Source organism: Coffea eugenioides, unplaced genomic scaffold (genome assembly GCF_003713205.1).
Source record: "Coffea eugenioides isolate CCC68of unplaced genomic scaffold, Ceug_1.0 ScVebR1_3506;HRSCAF=4729, whole genome shotgun sequence".
Classification (NCBI taxonomy): domain Eukaryota; kingdom Viridiplantae; phylum Streptophyta; class Magnoliopsida; order Gentianales; family Rubiaceae; genus Coffea; species Coffea eugenioides.
The window spans coordinates 10743-27283 of NW_020864090.1; the positions used below are offsets into that span (position 1 = coordinate 10743).

General features: G+C 41.7%; 1 protein-coding gene across 1 annotated transcript; it reads right to left on the reverse strand.

The window, feature by feature from the left end:
- Positions 1-5257: 5257 nt before the first annotated feature.
- LOC113758029 lies at positions 5258-13184 on the reverse strand. Its single transcript, XM_027301059.1, has 9 exons — positions 12992-13184; positions 11787-12925; positions 11135-11396; positions 10073-10702; positions 9169-9949; positions 8885-9015; positions 8670-8827; positions 6085-6145; positions 5258-6030 (listed from the first exon to the last, which is right to left on the reverse strand). The coding sequence occupies exons 1-9, from the start codon at positions 13182-13184 to the stop codon at positions 5258-5260; spliced, it is 4128 nt and encodes a 1375-aa protein (XP_027156860.1).
- Between the last annotated feature and the right edge of the window lie 3357 nt (positions 13185-16541).

A 16541-nucleotide genomic window follows, 5' to 3' on the forward strand; every position in this document is an offset into this window, starting at 1 on the left:
CTTTTGTGGTGTTCAAATAATGCAAGAATCAGCCCTCAAATTTCAGCCAATTCGGTTTGCAACAACTAGTCCAACCAATTTAGGAAACTCAAGAATCCAAGGGTGATTTGGATAAGGTCTTTGTAGCGGTTTAGGAAACTGGTTTGGGGTGTTTTTGGGGCTATCCAGGTCATTTGAGGTTGTTGGAATTCAGTCGAGAATAGGAAGCTCAAGATATTGAAGCCAATTAAGATTTGGAAGCCAACCAAGAATTGGAAACTCAAACCAATCAAGATGTGGAAATCTGATTTCCCTTGAGCCGAATGTCTCTCGTTCCTCTTTTTTTTTGTTTCGTTTCTTTTCTTCTTTTTTTGTCTTTTGTTCAAGATTTCGGCTCTTCAAGGATCACAATTTCAGATTATACCACAAGATCAAGAAGCGGATGCAAGGTTATTCAAACTTTCAAGAAACCCTAGTTCTTGATTTTATGGTTTCAAGAACTTTCAAGTCAAGTCTTGCAGGTCCAAGAACTTCAAGAATCTTGTTCAAGAACTCAAGAACTTCCCCAAATTATATTATGGTATCCAAGGTTTACAAGAACAACAACCAAAACTCATGAAATAGGTAAAACAGAATTTCAGCAATACTCAAAACGAAATTCCAGCATCTTGACGTGAGAACAAAATAAGGTGCATGACTTTTTTTTGTTTTTTTTACTCTAATGATTCAAACACAACACCAACAAACTCATGGATGAAACTTGGGCAGAAACAACACACGAAAATACTGGAATAATTCTGGAAAATTGCGGACAGCACACTAACAAGAAGCAAACGATTCGGACTTCACAAGAAACCCTTCCCACGATTTGACACAAAACCCTAACGACCTAGCAACAAAATTGATGGATAAAAACTGGCTCAAAACAACAAAAACAAGGGATGTAATGTGATGCCTCTAACTAGCTCTGATTACAAACTGATACGAACATCGCCAACTTGTGACGAAACCCGCAAGAGACAGGCGCACAGGATCTAGAGGGACGGAGCACGTTTGGAGTTGATGATATCTTTACCCGTTAATCACGTGGCTAACGAACCTTGGTATAGTGTAGAAGACGCCACAATCTAGTGTGATTCTAGATTGATAAGTCAACTTGAAGATCCTAGGGAATTATTCTAAGAACTTCAGGAAAAGCTCACAAGAAGCCAATGAGAGAACTCTCAATTTTGTATTAAACCAAATCTGAAAAAAAATAATACAAGCAATAGTCCTATATATAATACTACTACTAGATGCTCGAAAATCCAAAAGGGACTTAGGGCTCCAAGGAAGGTCCGTGGCCCTTGCTAAGTTCGGCCAAAGGTAGTGGGCCTCCTACTCGGTCCTATGCTCAACATGAGCTTTATTGATATAGGCCATAACTACTAATGCAATACTTAAACTTTAAATAACTATATGATTAACCATGATACTCCAGAAAGGGCTGTGGCCTTCAAACAAGGTCCTCTTCATCGAGCAAGGCCTCTACCAAGGTGATTTGTCTTTCATTCTCACTTGCAAGGCCTTCTATGGGCCGAGGCCTCCCAACTTGGGCTTGGGCAGCTTGTACTAGAAGTTGGAGTGCTTCCTTCATTTTCTTGACGCGTGCTCGAGTGACAGGGCCGAGGGAAACCTTCACTTGTTCTACTTGTATGGTCTACTCGATGTTCTCCTTCGCATCATTCCTCTCCTCTTGAAAAGGATTTGCCCTCAAATCTGATTCAAATTCTGCGAGAAAGGGACTAAAGTCAGTGACATTAAATGTGGCACTTATAGCTCCATACTCACTTGGGAGGTCCAACTTGTAAGCATTGTTGTTCACACGCTCAAGAACTTGGAAGGAACCGTCGCCTCAGGGGAGTAGCTTGCTTTGTCGTTGAACTGGAAACCTCTCTTTGCGAAGGTGCAACCAATCAAAGATCATTTGACGCCTTCCTTTGTTTGCTTGCTTCGCATATTGACTCGTGCGTTGCTCAATGTTGAGTCACACTTTCTCATGTAGTGCCTTCACAAAATCTGCCCTTTTCTTTTCATCCAGATTGACACACTCAGACAACGGCAAAGGTGACAAATCCAAAGAAGTTAACGGGTTAAAACCATATACAACTTCAAAAGGTGAGAAACGTGTAGCACTATGCACAGTTCGGTTATAGGCAAACTCAACATGAGGAAGACATTCCTCCCAAGACTTAATGTTCTTTTTAATGATGGCACGCAACAATGTAGATAAAGTGCGATTAACAACTTCTGTTTGGCTATCCGTTTGTGGGTGACTTGAAGTCGAGAATAACAGTTTAGTGCCCAATTTTCCCCACAATGTCTTCCAGAAATAGCTAAGAAATTTAACATCCCTGTCAGAAACAATAGTTCTAGGCATGCCATGTAACCTAACTATCCCACGAAAGAACAAATCAGCAATGTAAGAAGCATCATCCGTTTTGTGACAAGCAATGAAATGAGCCATTTTAGGAAATCTGTCAACTACCACAAATATGCTATAATGTCCTTTCCTAGACCTAGGCAACTCAAGTACAAAATTCATAGAAATATCGATCCAAGGTGTAGTAGGCACAGGTAAAGGGGTATACAAACCGAATGGTTGAGTCTTAGACTTAGCTTTGTGGCACACAATGCACCGACCAACCACACACGTTCCACATCTCTTCTCATCTTTGGCCAATAGAAGTGTTCCTGCAAAACAACCAAAGTCTTTGCAGCACCAAAGTGTCCCATTAGACTACCTGAATGTGCTTCATGGACTAACAATAGACTGAGGGATGCACAGTTTTTCAACTCGAAACAAATAACCTTCATGCATAAAAAAGTGATCCAACCTAGATTGTAAGCATTGTGCATAGCATTCACTAAAATCTGGATCTTTTGCATATAACTCCTTGATGGTTTCAAAACCAAGTAGCTTAGTGTTGAGTAAGGTAAGTAAAGAGTACCTGCGTGACAAGGCATCAGCTACTACATTGATTTTACCTGTCTTATACTTGATCATGTATGGGAAAGTCTCAACAAAAGCAATCCATCGGCATGCCTTTTGTTCAACTTTTGTTGTGACTTCAAGTGTTTGAGTGACTCGTGATCAGTATGAATGACGAACTCCCTTGCTCTCAAATAATGTTGCCATGTTTCGAGAGCCCTAATGAGGGAGTATAGCTCCTTATCGTAGGTGGAGTAGTTCAAGGCTGCCCCACTCAGCTTCTCGCTAAAGTAGGCCTACCCTCTTGCATTAACACAGCTCCAATGCCAACACCTGAAGTATCACATTCGATTTCAAACATCTTGTCAAAACTAGGCAAAGAAAGTACAGGTGTGTGCGTGAGTTTGTGTTTAAGTAATTGAAATGCCTTATCTTGGTCAGCTCCCCAATGAAAGGCGACATTCTTCTTGATTACGGCAGTCAACGGAGCGGCAATGGTGCTGAAATCTCGCACAAACCTGCGGTAAAAACTAGCTAATCCATGGAAGCTCCTTACTTCGCTCACAGTCTTTGGTGTCGGCCATTCTTGGATGGCTTTCACCTTCCTTTTATCTACCTGTATTCCCTATGCACTAATAACATATCCTTGAAAGACCAACTGATTAGTGCAAAAAGAACACTTTTTCAAGTTAGCATACAAACTTGCTTGGCATAAGGCATTTAAAATAACACGTAAATGCTCTATGTGTTCATCAAGATTTCGACTAGAGACTAAGATATCATCAAAATAGACTACCACAAATTTATCAAGAAAAGGGCGTAGAATATGATTCATTAACCTCATGAATGTATTAGGGGCGTTAGATAAACCAAAGGGCATGACTAGCCATTTATACAACCCATAAGTAGTCTTAAAAGCCGTTTTTCATTCGTCCCCGTCCTTCATTCGGATTTGGTGATACCCACTTTTAAAATCAATTTTCATGAAAATTACAGCCCCATTTAGTTCATCTAGCATGTCATCTAACCTAGGTATATGATGACGATACTTTACCGTTATCGAATTGATGGCTCTGCAATCCACACACATGCGTGAGCTTCCATCCTTCTTTGACGCCAAGATGATGGGGACGGCACAGGGACTTAGGCTTTCATGCACCCAACCTTTCTTAAGCAGTTCGTCCACTTGCCTTTGTAGTTCCTTGGTTTCCTCGGGACTCATGCGATAGGGGGCTTTATTGGGCAATGGTGAGCCCGGAATGAGGTTTATTTGGTGCTCAATGCCACGGATGGGAGGTAGTCCATCCGGGATCTCCTCAGGAAACATATCCTCAAATTCCTGCAACAATGAGATAACACGGGGTATCATGAAAATATACAGTGGTTAAATTTATATGGTAGTTATGATGGTAGTTATATGGTAGAAGCAAGCATAACTTTTTTACATACTATCATAAGCAAGTGTTGGTAAGAAATAAGAAAATAAAGCTTTCTTTACATCCCTGGCTTTTGCGAGCATGCTTTGCTTCCTCTCAGTTCTCTTCTCAAGGGCCGAACCATTTAAGGCCAGTTTTCCCTCACTCTTCTCGGCTCCTTTCAATTTCCTTTGCTCCTCGTGTTCTTGTTGCAACCGGACTTGGTCCTCGTGCACTTGTTTAGGAGTGACAGGCACAAGTGTGACTTTCCTGTTGTCGTGCATAAAGGTGTACTTATTGGTGAAACCATCGTGGCTAGTTCTTTCATCATATTGCCATGGTCTCCCCAATAGCACATGAGTAGCTTGCATTGGCACGACATCATAGAGGACTTTATCCTCGTATCGACCAATGCGGAATAGGATCTCGACTTGCTTTGTGACTCGCACATCTCCACTGTCGTTCAACTATTGGAGCCTATATGGATGTGGATGCTTGATTGTAGGAAGCGAGGCCTTCTCCACTAGTGTCATACTTGCCACGTTTGTACAACTCCTGGGATCAATTATAAGACTACCCACCTTGCCTTTTATGTGACAACGTGTGTAGAAGATGTTTTCCCTTTGTTGGCCATTTTCTTCCTTTACTTGAGCAGTTAGCACCTTTTGAACCACTAAGTCGAGTTGTTCATTCGTTGGTATTTCCTCACTAGAATCGGCATCCTTCTCTCCCAACGATGGTACTCCTTTATAGCTGTCTTCTTCATCCGTCACTACTTCTCCATTTTCAAGTAAGAGCATGGTTCGTCGATTTGGACACTGAGATGCGATGTGACCAAACCCTTGGCATTTGAAGCACTTGATCTCATGGTTATGGGCTTTAGAGGCGTCAGTCACCGCCTTGGTATCCTTCCCGAAGCTCCCATAATCGGTTTCTTCTCCTTCGTAGGCGGATATGTTCTCCAATTCGAGCTAACCGGTGTACTAGTGAGTCGAGTGGCATCCCTCCTCTTGAGGCGACGCTCCGCTTTGGAAGCTTTGTCCACCATGTCCGTGATTTCCACGTAGTGATGCAACTCCACTACCTCTGCAATCTTGGGTCTCAACCCAGTTAAGAACCTAGCCATTGTCGCTTCCCGGTCCTCCACTACATCGGCACGTAGCATGGCTATTTCCATCTCCTTGAAATAGTCATCTACACTTCGAGACCCTTGACTCAAGTTTTGTAGTTTTTGATAAAGGTCTCGGTGGTAGTGACTTGGAATGAACCGTTTCCTCATCAACCTGGGAAGTTCATGCCATGTGGTCACAGGTAGTTCTCCACATCTCCTTCGGCTAAGTCGCACTTGATCCGACCAGATAATGGCGTAATCCGTGAACTCGAGAGTGGCAAGCTTTACCTTTTGGTCCTCCCTATAGTCTTGACATTCGAAGATCATCTCGATGCATTTCTCCCACTCCAAGTAGGCATCCGGATCGGATTTCCCTTGGAATGAGGGGATTTTGATTTTGATTTCTTTGAGTGCATCATCGTTCCTTCTTTGGTCTTGGTGAGCATATCTAGGCCGTCGGTCTTCCTCATCTCCGCCATGCATAGGACCGGATTCATCCCTATTGCTTCCTCCATGAACCGAGTTACTTCGTTGTTGATGGTTCTCAAGTTGGTCTATTCACTCATGTAGGGATTCAAGGGACATGTCCATCCTCCATTGGAACTCACTCGTCAAGGCCTCCATGTTAAGTTTATTGTCAAAAGGGTGAGAATCCATGCTAAGGTAAACCTGTAAAAAGAGTTAGCAAAGACACAAGGGTATATTGCCTTTGACGCTCCCTTACGTGTTTACACTCAACTCTCTTGTGTCACTCAAAATTACTCACTCTAATGATCTCACAAATAACCCTTATTGGCCTTTGTTTGCCTCTCTTGAAAAAATCAGAAAATTTCCTCCAAGGAGCTCCAATGTCGACGTTCAACCACGTATCAAACAATGAATGAAGCAAGGGGTCAAACTGGAACAAACTCAGGTATATGACAAAATTAAGATGCTGTTTAATGACTCAAATAATGTAGGAAAGCAATCCTAAGATGATCGATACTAGACGCGACTCACAACTCAAAGCTGAAATTTGGAATCCTAGAAAGACTCCAACCCGAAAACTGGAATTTTGAGCTGCTGTTTTTGCCGAGTTCTGGTCAGTATTATGGAGGGAAAAAGGTGCTTTTGTGGTGTTCAAATAATGCAAGAATCAGCCCTCAAATTTCAGCCAATTCGGTTTGCAACAACTAGTCCAACCAATTTAGGAAACTCAAGAATCCAAGGGTGATTTGGATAAGGTCTTTGTAGCGGTTTAGGAAACTGGTTTGGGGTGTTTTTGGGGCTATCCAGGTCATTTGAGGTTGTTGGAATTCAGTCGAGAATAGGAAGCTCAAGATATTGAAGCCAATTAAGATTTGGAAGCCAACCAAGAATTGGAAACTCAAACCAATCAAGATGTGGAAATCTGATTTCCCTTGAGCCGAATGTCTCTCGTTCCTCTTTTTTTTTGTTTCGTTTCTTTTCTTCTTTTTTTGTCTTTTGTTCAAGATTTCGGCTCTTCAAGGATCACAATTTCAGATTATACCACAAGATCAAGAAGCGGATGCAAGGTTATTCAAACTTTCAAGAAACCCTAGTTCTTGATTTTATGGTTTCAAGAACTTTCAAGTCAAGTCTTGCAGGTCCAAGAACTTCAAGAATCTTGTTCAAGAACTCAAGAACTTCCCCAAATTATATTATGGTATCCAAGGTTTACAAGAACAACAACCAAAACTCATGAAATAGGTAAAACAGAATTTTAGCAATACTCAAAACGAAATTCCAGCATCTTGACGTGAGAACAAAATAAGGTGCATGACTTTTTTTTGTTTTTTTTACTCTAATGATTCAAACACAACACCAACAAACTCATGGATGAAACTTGGGCAGAAACAACACACGAAAATACTGGAATAATTCTGGAAAATTGTGGACAGCACACTAACAAGAAGCAAACGATTCGGACTTCACAAGAAACCCTTCCCACGATTTGACACAAAACCCTAACGACCTAGCAACAAAATTGATGGATAAAAACTGGCTCAAAACAACAAAAACAAGGGATGTAATGTGATGCCTCTAACTAGCTCTGATTACAAACTGATACGAACATCGCCAACTTGTGACGAAACCCGCAAGAGACAGGCGCACAGGATCTAGAGGGACGGAGCACGTGTGGAGTTGATGATATCTTTACCCGTTAATCACGTGGCTAACGAACCTTGGTATAGTGTAGAAGACGCCACAATCTAGTGTGATTCTAGATTGATAAGTCAACTTGAAGATCCTAGGGAATTATTCTAAGAACTTCAGGAAAAGCTCACAAGAAGCCAATGAGAGAACTCTCAATTTTGTATTAAACCAAATCTGAAAAAAAATAATACAAGCAATAGTCCTATATATAATACTACTACTAGATGCTCGAAAATCCAAAAGGGACTTAGGGCTCCAAGGAAGGTCCGTGGCCCTTGCTAAGTTCGGCCAAAGGTAGTGGGCCTCCTACTCGGTCCTATGCTCAACATGAGCTTTATTGATATAGGCCATAACTACTAATGCAATACTTAAACTGATACGAACGTCGCCAACCTTGTGACGAAACCCGTAAAAGATTAGATTCAGGATCGACAAGAGGACACCAAGTTTGGAGCGGATGACCTCAACCCGTTAATCACGTGGTTAACGAACCTTGGTATAATGGTAGAAGACGCCACAACCTAGTGCGATTCTAGATTGATAAGTCACGAACACCTAGAGAAATTCTAAGGTATTCAAGAAGCCTTGGAGAAACCAAGAAAACTCTCAAAATCTGATTTATTCATTGAATGCCTAAATCCATTGGAAGTGTGGGCTATTTATAGCCTTACATAGAGATGAACAACTAAATGTGGAACTAGTCTAGAGTTGTGGTCTTGACTAAGACTAACAATTGTAGGCTTGACTATTTCCATAAGACTAAGAATTGTGGGCTTGACCAAACCTTATGAGGTCATCCCTTAGGTAAACAACCTTATGAGGTCATCGCTTAGGTAAATAACCTTATGAGGTCATCGCTTAGGTAAATAAGCAATGCTATGGACCATTAAGCCCTTATTACAATGACTTAATTAAAACAGCAAATGTGACTAGAGAAGGGTCACACATGGTTCTCTTTGACGTGCACTACATGGATGGCTTTCATTCCTTCATGCTCAAGTCCCTCAATGACCTTGGGGACAATTTCTTGGCCTTGTATCTCATGAACAAGTCCTTGGAGTTCCTCCCTCATCTTCTTAGCTCGTGCTCGAGTTACGGGTCCTAGGGGAACTCGAATAGTTCGCAATGGTGTCTCTTGGTTCGTATCATCCCCCTCCTCTTCAAAAGGATTTGTCCTCAAATCAGCTTCATCGTCTGCAAGAAAAGGAGATAGATCAGAGACATTGAATGTAGCGCTCACATTGTACTCACCGGGTAGGTCCAGTTTGTAAGCATTGTCATTGATGCGCTTGATGACTTGGAACGGCCCATCTCCTCGGGGAAGTAATTTATTGCGCCTTTGGACTGGGAACCTTTCCTTGCGTAGATGTAACCACACCCAGTCACCAGGTTCAAACACAACGCGTTGGCGTCCCTTGTTAACCCGTTGAACAACTTGGTCCATCCTTCGCTCAATGTTTAGGCGTACCTGCTGGTGTAATTTCTTGACAAAATCTGCTCGTTTAGCACCATCCATGTTAATGTGCTCAGAAGAAGGTAAAGGTGATAAGTCTAGTGGTGTTAAAGGGTTAAAACCATAGACTATTTCAAATGGTGAAAAATGAGTAGAACTATGCACCGTACGATTGTATGCAAACTCAACATGGGGTAAACACTCTTCCCAGGTTCTAATGTTTTTTCTAATGATGGCACGCAAGAGTGTAGATAGTGTACGATTGACAACCTCAGTTTGGCCATCAGTTTGTGGGTGACTAGTAGTAGAAAATAGCAATTTGGTACCCAATTTTCCCCACAAAGTTTTCCAAAAGTAACTCAAAAATTTGACATCCCTATCAGAGACAATTGTCCTAGGCATGCCATGCAATCTAATGATTTCTTTGAAAAATAAATCAGCAATGTGCGATGCATCATCTGTTTTGTGACATGGTATAAAATGTGCCATTTTTGAAAATCTGTCAACAATAACAAAGATGCTATCATTTCCCCTCTTTGACCTAGGCAACCCTAAAACAAAATCCATGGAAATGTCGGTCCAAGGTTCCTTAGGTACAGGTAAAGGACTATAAAGGCCATAGGGTTGAAGTTTAGACTTAGCTTTGTGGCAAGTAATGCATTTAGCCACCATTCGCTCCACATCTCGTTTCATCCTTGGCCAATGGAAGTGCTCTTGAAGGATAGCTAAGGTTTTAGCCACGCCAAAGTGTCCCATCAAGCCACCTCCATGTGCTTCCCTAACAAGTAAAGAGCGAATAGAGCAGTTAGGTATACATAGTCGATTGAGGTAGAAAAGAAATCCATCAAGGATGTAGAATTTACCTTGAGTTGCTGAACCACAAGAGTCATAAATACCTGAGAAATCTGGGTCATTGGTGTATAACTCTTTAACTAATTCAAATCCTAACAACCTTGCATCAAGTTGAGTAAGCAAAGAGTACCGACGTGATAATGCATCAGCAACAACATTAGTTTTCCCCACTTTGTACTTAATCACATAAGGGAAGGTTTCAATAAATGCAATCCACCTAACATGACGCTTATTCAACTTGTATTGTGACTTAATGTGCTTAAGCGACTCATGGTCAGTGTGTATGACAAATTCCCTTGGTCTCAAGTAATGTTGCCAAGTTTCTAAAGCACGGATTAAGGAGTACAACTCCTTATCATAAGTGGAATAGTTCAAAACTGCCCCATTGAGTTTTTCACTAAAGTATGCAATTGGTTTGCCCTCTTGCATTAGGACAGCTCCAATACCCACCCCAGATGCATCACACTCTATTTCAAACATCTTGTCAAAGCATGGTAATGCAAGTAGTGGTGCATGTGTGAGTTGATGTTTAAGCATTTGGAAAGCACGTACTTGAGCATCTCTCCACACAAATGGCTCATTTTTCTTAATTACAGCAGTTAGAGGTGCAGCAATGGTACTAAAATCTTTAACAAATCGTCTATAAAAACTAGCAAGACCATGGAAGCTACGTACCTCACCCACCGTGCTTGGAGTAGGCCATTCTCGAATTGCTTTAACCTTCTCCTCGTCCACTTTGATTCCCTGTTTACTCACAACAAAGCCTAGGAAGACAAGTTGATCAGTACAAAAGGAGCACTTCTTAAGGTTAGCATAGAGCTTTTCCCTTCGAAGTACATCAAGAACAAGCTTCACATGTTCAACATGCTCATCTAAGCTCCTACTATAAATCAGGATATCGTCAAAATATACAACTACAAATTTTCCAAGGAATGGACGAAGTACATGGTTCATCAATCTCATGAACGTACTAGGTGCATTAGTTAGTCCAAATGGCATAACTAACCACTCGTACAAGCCATGTTTGGTTTTAAAGGCTGTTTTCCATTCATCCCCCTCTTTCATCCTAATTTGATGATAACCGCTTTTTAGATCAATTTTAGTGAAAATCACAGCACCATATAGCTCATCTAACATATCATCAAGTCTAGGAATAGGGTGACGATATTTTACCGTTATTGCATTAACGGCCCTACAGTCAGTGCACATTCGCCAACTTCCATCCTTTTTAGGCACCAAGATGACGGGAACCGCACATGGGCTCAAGCTTTCTCGTGCCCATCCCTTTGTTAGAAGCTCTTCGATTTGGCGTTGGAGCTCCTTTGTCTCATCTGGACCCATTTTGTAGGCTGGTCTGTTAGGAAGTGGGGCACCTGGAACCAAGTCAATTTGATGCTCAATTCCCCTTATTGGTGGTAGTCCATTTGGAATCTCATCGGGAAAGACATCCTCATAATCCTGCAAAAGAGAGACAATACTAGATGGTAGAGTGTTAGTAAGATCACTTGTAACAACCAACACCTCTTTGCACAAAAGTACAAAGATGGGTGTATTAACACTCAAAACTTTTCTTACTGCATTGGCTTTTATCAATAGATTTTGCCTTTTCTCTCTCTTTTCAATTTTGGCCGGCTCACCATATGTTTTTTTCCTCTCAATTTTCTCGGCCTTATCATTTTCTGTTGAGCTCTCGGCTTTTTCTATTTTTTTCTTCTCATTCTCGAGCTCACTTTCCTTGATCAAGCTTTCTTGATCTTCACGAACTTGAATAGGAGTGAGTGGCACAAGCACAATCCTCTTCTCGCCTTGCTTGAAAGAGTATTTATTAGTAATGCCATCGAATGTAACTCCCTTGTCGAATTGCCATGGTCTCCCCAATAGTATGTGACATGCTTGCATAGGGACCACGTCGCATAACACCACGTCCTCATACTTTCCAATTCGGAAAGGTACTTGGACTTGCTTGGTCACACGAACATCACCGCTATCGTTCAACCATTGCAAACGATACGGTGTTAGATGTCGTAGAGTGGGTAGTGCTAGTTTCTCCACCATCAAGGCACTAGCAACATTAGCACAACTACCTCCATCTATGATCAAACTACATACCTTGCCTTTGATATAGCAACGGGTGTAGAAAATGTTCTCCCTTTGTGCATGGTCAGCGGCTTTCACTTGGGTTGCTAAGGCTCGTCTGACAACGAGTCCAACTCGTTCATCGATGGGCAATGCTTCCTCTTCTTCCTCTTCTTCCTCAAGGGATGGCAACTCCTCCTTCTCATCTTCATCATCAGTGAGAAACTCACCATTGGGTAAGATGATCATAGTGCGTTGGTTCGGGCATTGGCTAGCAATATGCCCTCGGCCTTGGCATTTGAAGCATCTAGTATCTCGATTTCGCCCCAAGCTCAACTCAATGGCAGTCTTTGGTGTTGCTTTAGACTCCCACTTAGTCGTATCCGGCCTCGGTCTTGAAGGGATGGAATTACTCGGCCCTTTATCCTCTTTCTTTGGTGGTGTAGTTCGGGGATAAGAGGGTGAAAAGTTGGAGTAACTCCGAGTTGAATCCTTCCTCTTAATCCTCCTTTCAATCTTGATGGCCTTCTCCACCAAGTCCCCAAGTTCCACATAGTGGTGTAACTCCACTTGATCAGCAATTTCGGGCCTTAATCCGTTCAAGAAGCGTGCCATTGTTGCTTCTCGATCCTCCATGATGTCTGCCCGTAGCATGAGTATTTCCATTTCCTTGTGATAGTCCTCGACACTTCGTGCTCCTTGGTTGAGGGTTTGAAGCTTTTGGTACAAGTCACGGTAGTAGTGACTTGGTACGAAACGCTTCCTCATTAGTCGTCTTAGCTCCGTCCAAGTTTGTATGGTAGGTTCACGACTCCTCCTTCGACTAGTAGAGAGTTGATCCCACCACACAACGGCGTAGTCGGTGAATTCGACCACGGCCAACTTGACCTTTTGCTCCTCCGAGTAAGTATTGCAATCGAAGACAAGTTCAATCCGCTTCTCCCACTCTAAGTAGGCATCGGGGTCTGATCGTCCTTGGAAAGGCGGAATTTTCATCTTTATGCCCGGAATGTGGTCATTTGAAGGCCTAGCTTCACGCTTGGACCTACTTTGCTTATGCTCATAGTTGTTGTCTGAGTTAGAGTCGGTAGACTCATGTGCATAAGCCTTTCCACGGCTGCCTTTGGAGCTTCCATGAGACAACTCTAAGCTGTCAATGCGTTGGTGCATTAGTTCAAGTTTTTGTTTTCTAATCAGCCAAGAAGAGTCAAATTTCGTGGCTAAAATGTTCTTAGTCAAGAAAGAAGATTGTTGTAGTGAACACAAGGATTTTGGCAGCTGAAATTTTGCAGCCTTGTTGTTTACCAAGATTTGGTTCCCAAAACCCAGAAACTTCAAGATTCTTTCAAGAATTCAAGATGTTAATTTCCAGAATTCAAGAAACACAAAATTGAAGATGATTTCCTCCCCAAACAATCCAAGATTTCACGATTTGATCAAGACAGATTTTGGTTGGCTTCAAGAATCCCAACTAAAGTTCCAAGAACTTCAAGATTGTGGTTTTAAACAATCAGGAACTTCAAGAAACCCAAGTTTTGATCAAGACAGATTTCCAGGAATTTTTGTAAGGTTAGCCAGCTATATTTTTTTTTTTGTATGTAAACAAGAACACAAGGTAATAACTAGATAGGACTCTAAAACCCTTGCTACAAACTGATTTTTTTTTCGGATGAACAGTAACCTCGAATGATCAAATAGAACAAAAGACTGGAATTGAATGGATATAACAGGATAGAAACAAGACTCAAACAAAGAATCAAGAATAAGACACAAAAGAAAAGGCTGGACCAAACAAGACTAACCACAGCAATTAACAACAACTAGACACAAGTTTATGACGTAACAAATCTGGAAAAATAACGCAAGAACACGAAGTAACAAATCTGGAAATTGCGGATAGCAAACTTAGAACACGAAAACAGAATTTTGGACAACTTGACTCGAAAGGAAATAAATAAAGGGATATAACGTGATACCTCTTAACTAGCTCTGATTACCAACTGATACGAACGTCGCCAACCTTGTGACGAAACCCGTAAAAGATTAGATTCAGGATCGACAAGAGGACACCAAGTTTGGAGCGGATGACCTCAACCCGTTAATCACGTGGTTAACGAACCTTGGTATAATGGTAGAAGACGCCACAACCTAGTGCGATTCTAGATTGATAAGTCACGAACACCTAGAGAAATTCTAAGGTATTCAAGAAGCCTTGGAGAAACCAAGAAAACTCTCAAAATCTGATTTATTCATTGAATGCCTAAAACCATTGGAAGTGTGGGCTATTTATAGCCTTACATAGAGATGAACAACTAAATGTGGAACTAGTCTAGAGTTGTGGTCTTGACTAAGACTAACAATTGTAGGCTTGACTATTTCCATAAGACTAAGAATTGTGGGCTTGACCAAACCTTATGAGGTCATCCCTTAGGTAAACAACCTTATGAGGTCATCGCTTAGGTAAATAACCTTATGAGGTCATCGCTTAGGTAAATAAGCAATGCTATGGACCATTAAGCCCTTATTACAATGACTTAATTAAAACAGCAAATGTGACTAGAGAAGGGTCACACATGGTTCTCTTTGACGTGCACTACATGGATGGCTTTCATTCCTTCATGCTCAAGTCCCTCAATGACCTTGGGGACAATTTCTTGGCCTTGTATCTCATGAACAAGTCCTTGGAGTTCCTCCCTCATCTTCTTAGCTCGTGCTCGAGTTACGGGTCCTAGGGGAACTCGAATAGTTCGCAATGGTGTCTCTTGGTTCGTATCATAAACTTTAAATAACTATATGATTAACCATGATACTCCAGAAAGGGCTGTGGCCTTCAAACAAGGTCCTCTTCATCGAGCAAGGCCTCTACCAAGGTGATTTGTCTTTCATTCTCACTTGCAAGGCCTTCTATGGGCCGAGGCCTCCCAACTTGGGCTTGGGCAGCTTGTACTAGAAGTTGGAGTGCTTCCTTCATTTTCTTGACGCGTGCTCGAGTGACAGGGCCGAGGGAAACCTTCACTTGTTCTACTTGTATGGTCTACTCGATGTTCTCCTTCGCATCATTCCTCTCCTCTTGAAAAGGATTTGCCCTCAAATCTGATTCAAATTCTGCGAGAAAGGGACTAAAGTCAGTGACATTAAATGTGGCACTTATAGCTCCATACTCACTTGGGAGGTCCAACTTGTAAGCATTGTTGTTCACACGCTCAAGAACTTGGAAGGAACCGTCGCCTCAGGGGAGTAGCTTGCTTTGTCGTTGAACTGGAAACCTCTCTTTGCGAAGGTGCAACCAATCAAAGATCATTTGACGCCTTCCTTTGTTTGCTTGCTTCGCATATTGACTCGTGCGTTGCTCAATGTTGAGTCACACTTTCTCATGTAGTGCCTTCACAAAATCTGCCCTTTTCTTTTCATCCAGATTGACACACTCAGACAACGGCAAAGGTGACAAATCCAAAGAAGTTAACGGGTTAAAACCATATACAACTTCAAAAGGTGAGAAACGTGTAGCACTATGCACAGTTCGGTTATAGGCAAACTCAACATGAGGAAGACATTCCTCCCAAGACTTAATGTTCTTTTTAATGATGGCACGCAACAATGTAGATAAAGTGCGATTAACAACTTCTGTTTGGCTATCCGTTTGTGGGTGACTTGAAGTCGAGAATAACAGTTTAGTGCCCAATTTTCCCCACAATGTCTTCCAGAAATAGCTAAGAAATTTAACATCCCTGTCAGAAACAATAGTTCTAGGCATGCCATGTAACCTAACTATCCCACGAAAGAACAAATCAGCAATGTAAGAAGCATCATCCGTTTTGTGACAAGCAATGAAATGAGCCATTTTAGGAAATCTGTCAACTACCACAAATATGCTATAATGTCCTTTCCTAGACCTAGGCAACTCAAGTACAAAATTCATAGAAATATCGATCCAAGGTGTAGTAGGCACAGGTAAAGGGGTATACAAACCGAATGGTTGAGTCTTAGACTTAGCTTTGTGGCACACAATGCACCGACCAACCACACACGTTCCACATCTCTTCTCATCTTTGGCCAATAGAAGTGTTCCTGCAAAACAACCAAAGTCTTTGCAGCACCAAAGTGTCCCATTAGACTACCTGAATGTGCTTCATGGACTAACAATAGACTGAGGGATGCACAGTTTTTCAACTCGAAACAAATAACCTTCATGCATAAAAAAGTGATCCAACCTAGATTGTAAGCATTGTGCATAGCATTCACTAAAATCTGGATCTTTTGCATATAACTCCTTGATGGTTTCAAAACCAAGTAGCTTAGTGTTGAGTAAGGTAAGTAAAGAGTACCTGCGTGACAAGGCATCAGCTACTACATTGATTTTACCTGTCTTATACTTGATCATGTATGGGAAAGTCTCAACAAAAGCAATCCATCGGCATGCCTTTTGTTCAACTTTTGTTGTGACTTCAAGTGTTTGAGTGACTCGTGATCAGTATGAATGACGAACTCCCTTGCTCTCAAATAATGTTGCCATGTTTCGAGAGCCCT

What these genes read in the sequence shown, in the direction of transcription:
- LOC113758029 (XM_027301059.1), bottom strand. Translation starts at nt 13,184, where the DNA reads ATGCACCAACGCATTGACAGCTTAGAGTTGTCTCATGGAAGCTCCAAA. An exon ending in CATGGCAATTCGACAAGGGA is followed by an intron (nt 11,397 to 11,786) that starts GTTACATTCGAT and finishes TCTCTTTTGCAG; the next exon opens with GATTATGAGGATGTCTTTCC. An exon ending in TAACATGGAGGCCTTGACGA is followed by an intron (nt 6,031 to 6,084) that starts GTGAGTTCCAAT and finishes ATGAGTGAATAG; the next exon opens with ACCAACTTGAGAACCATCAA.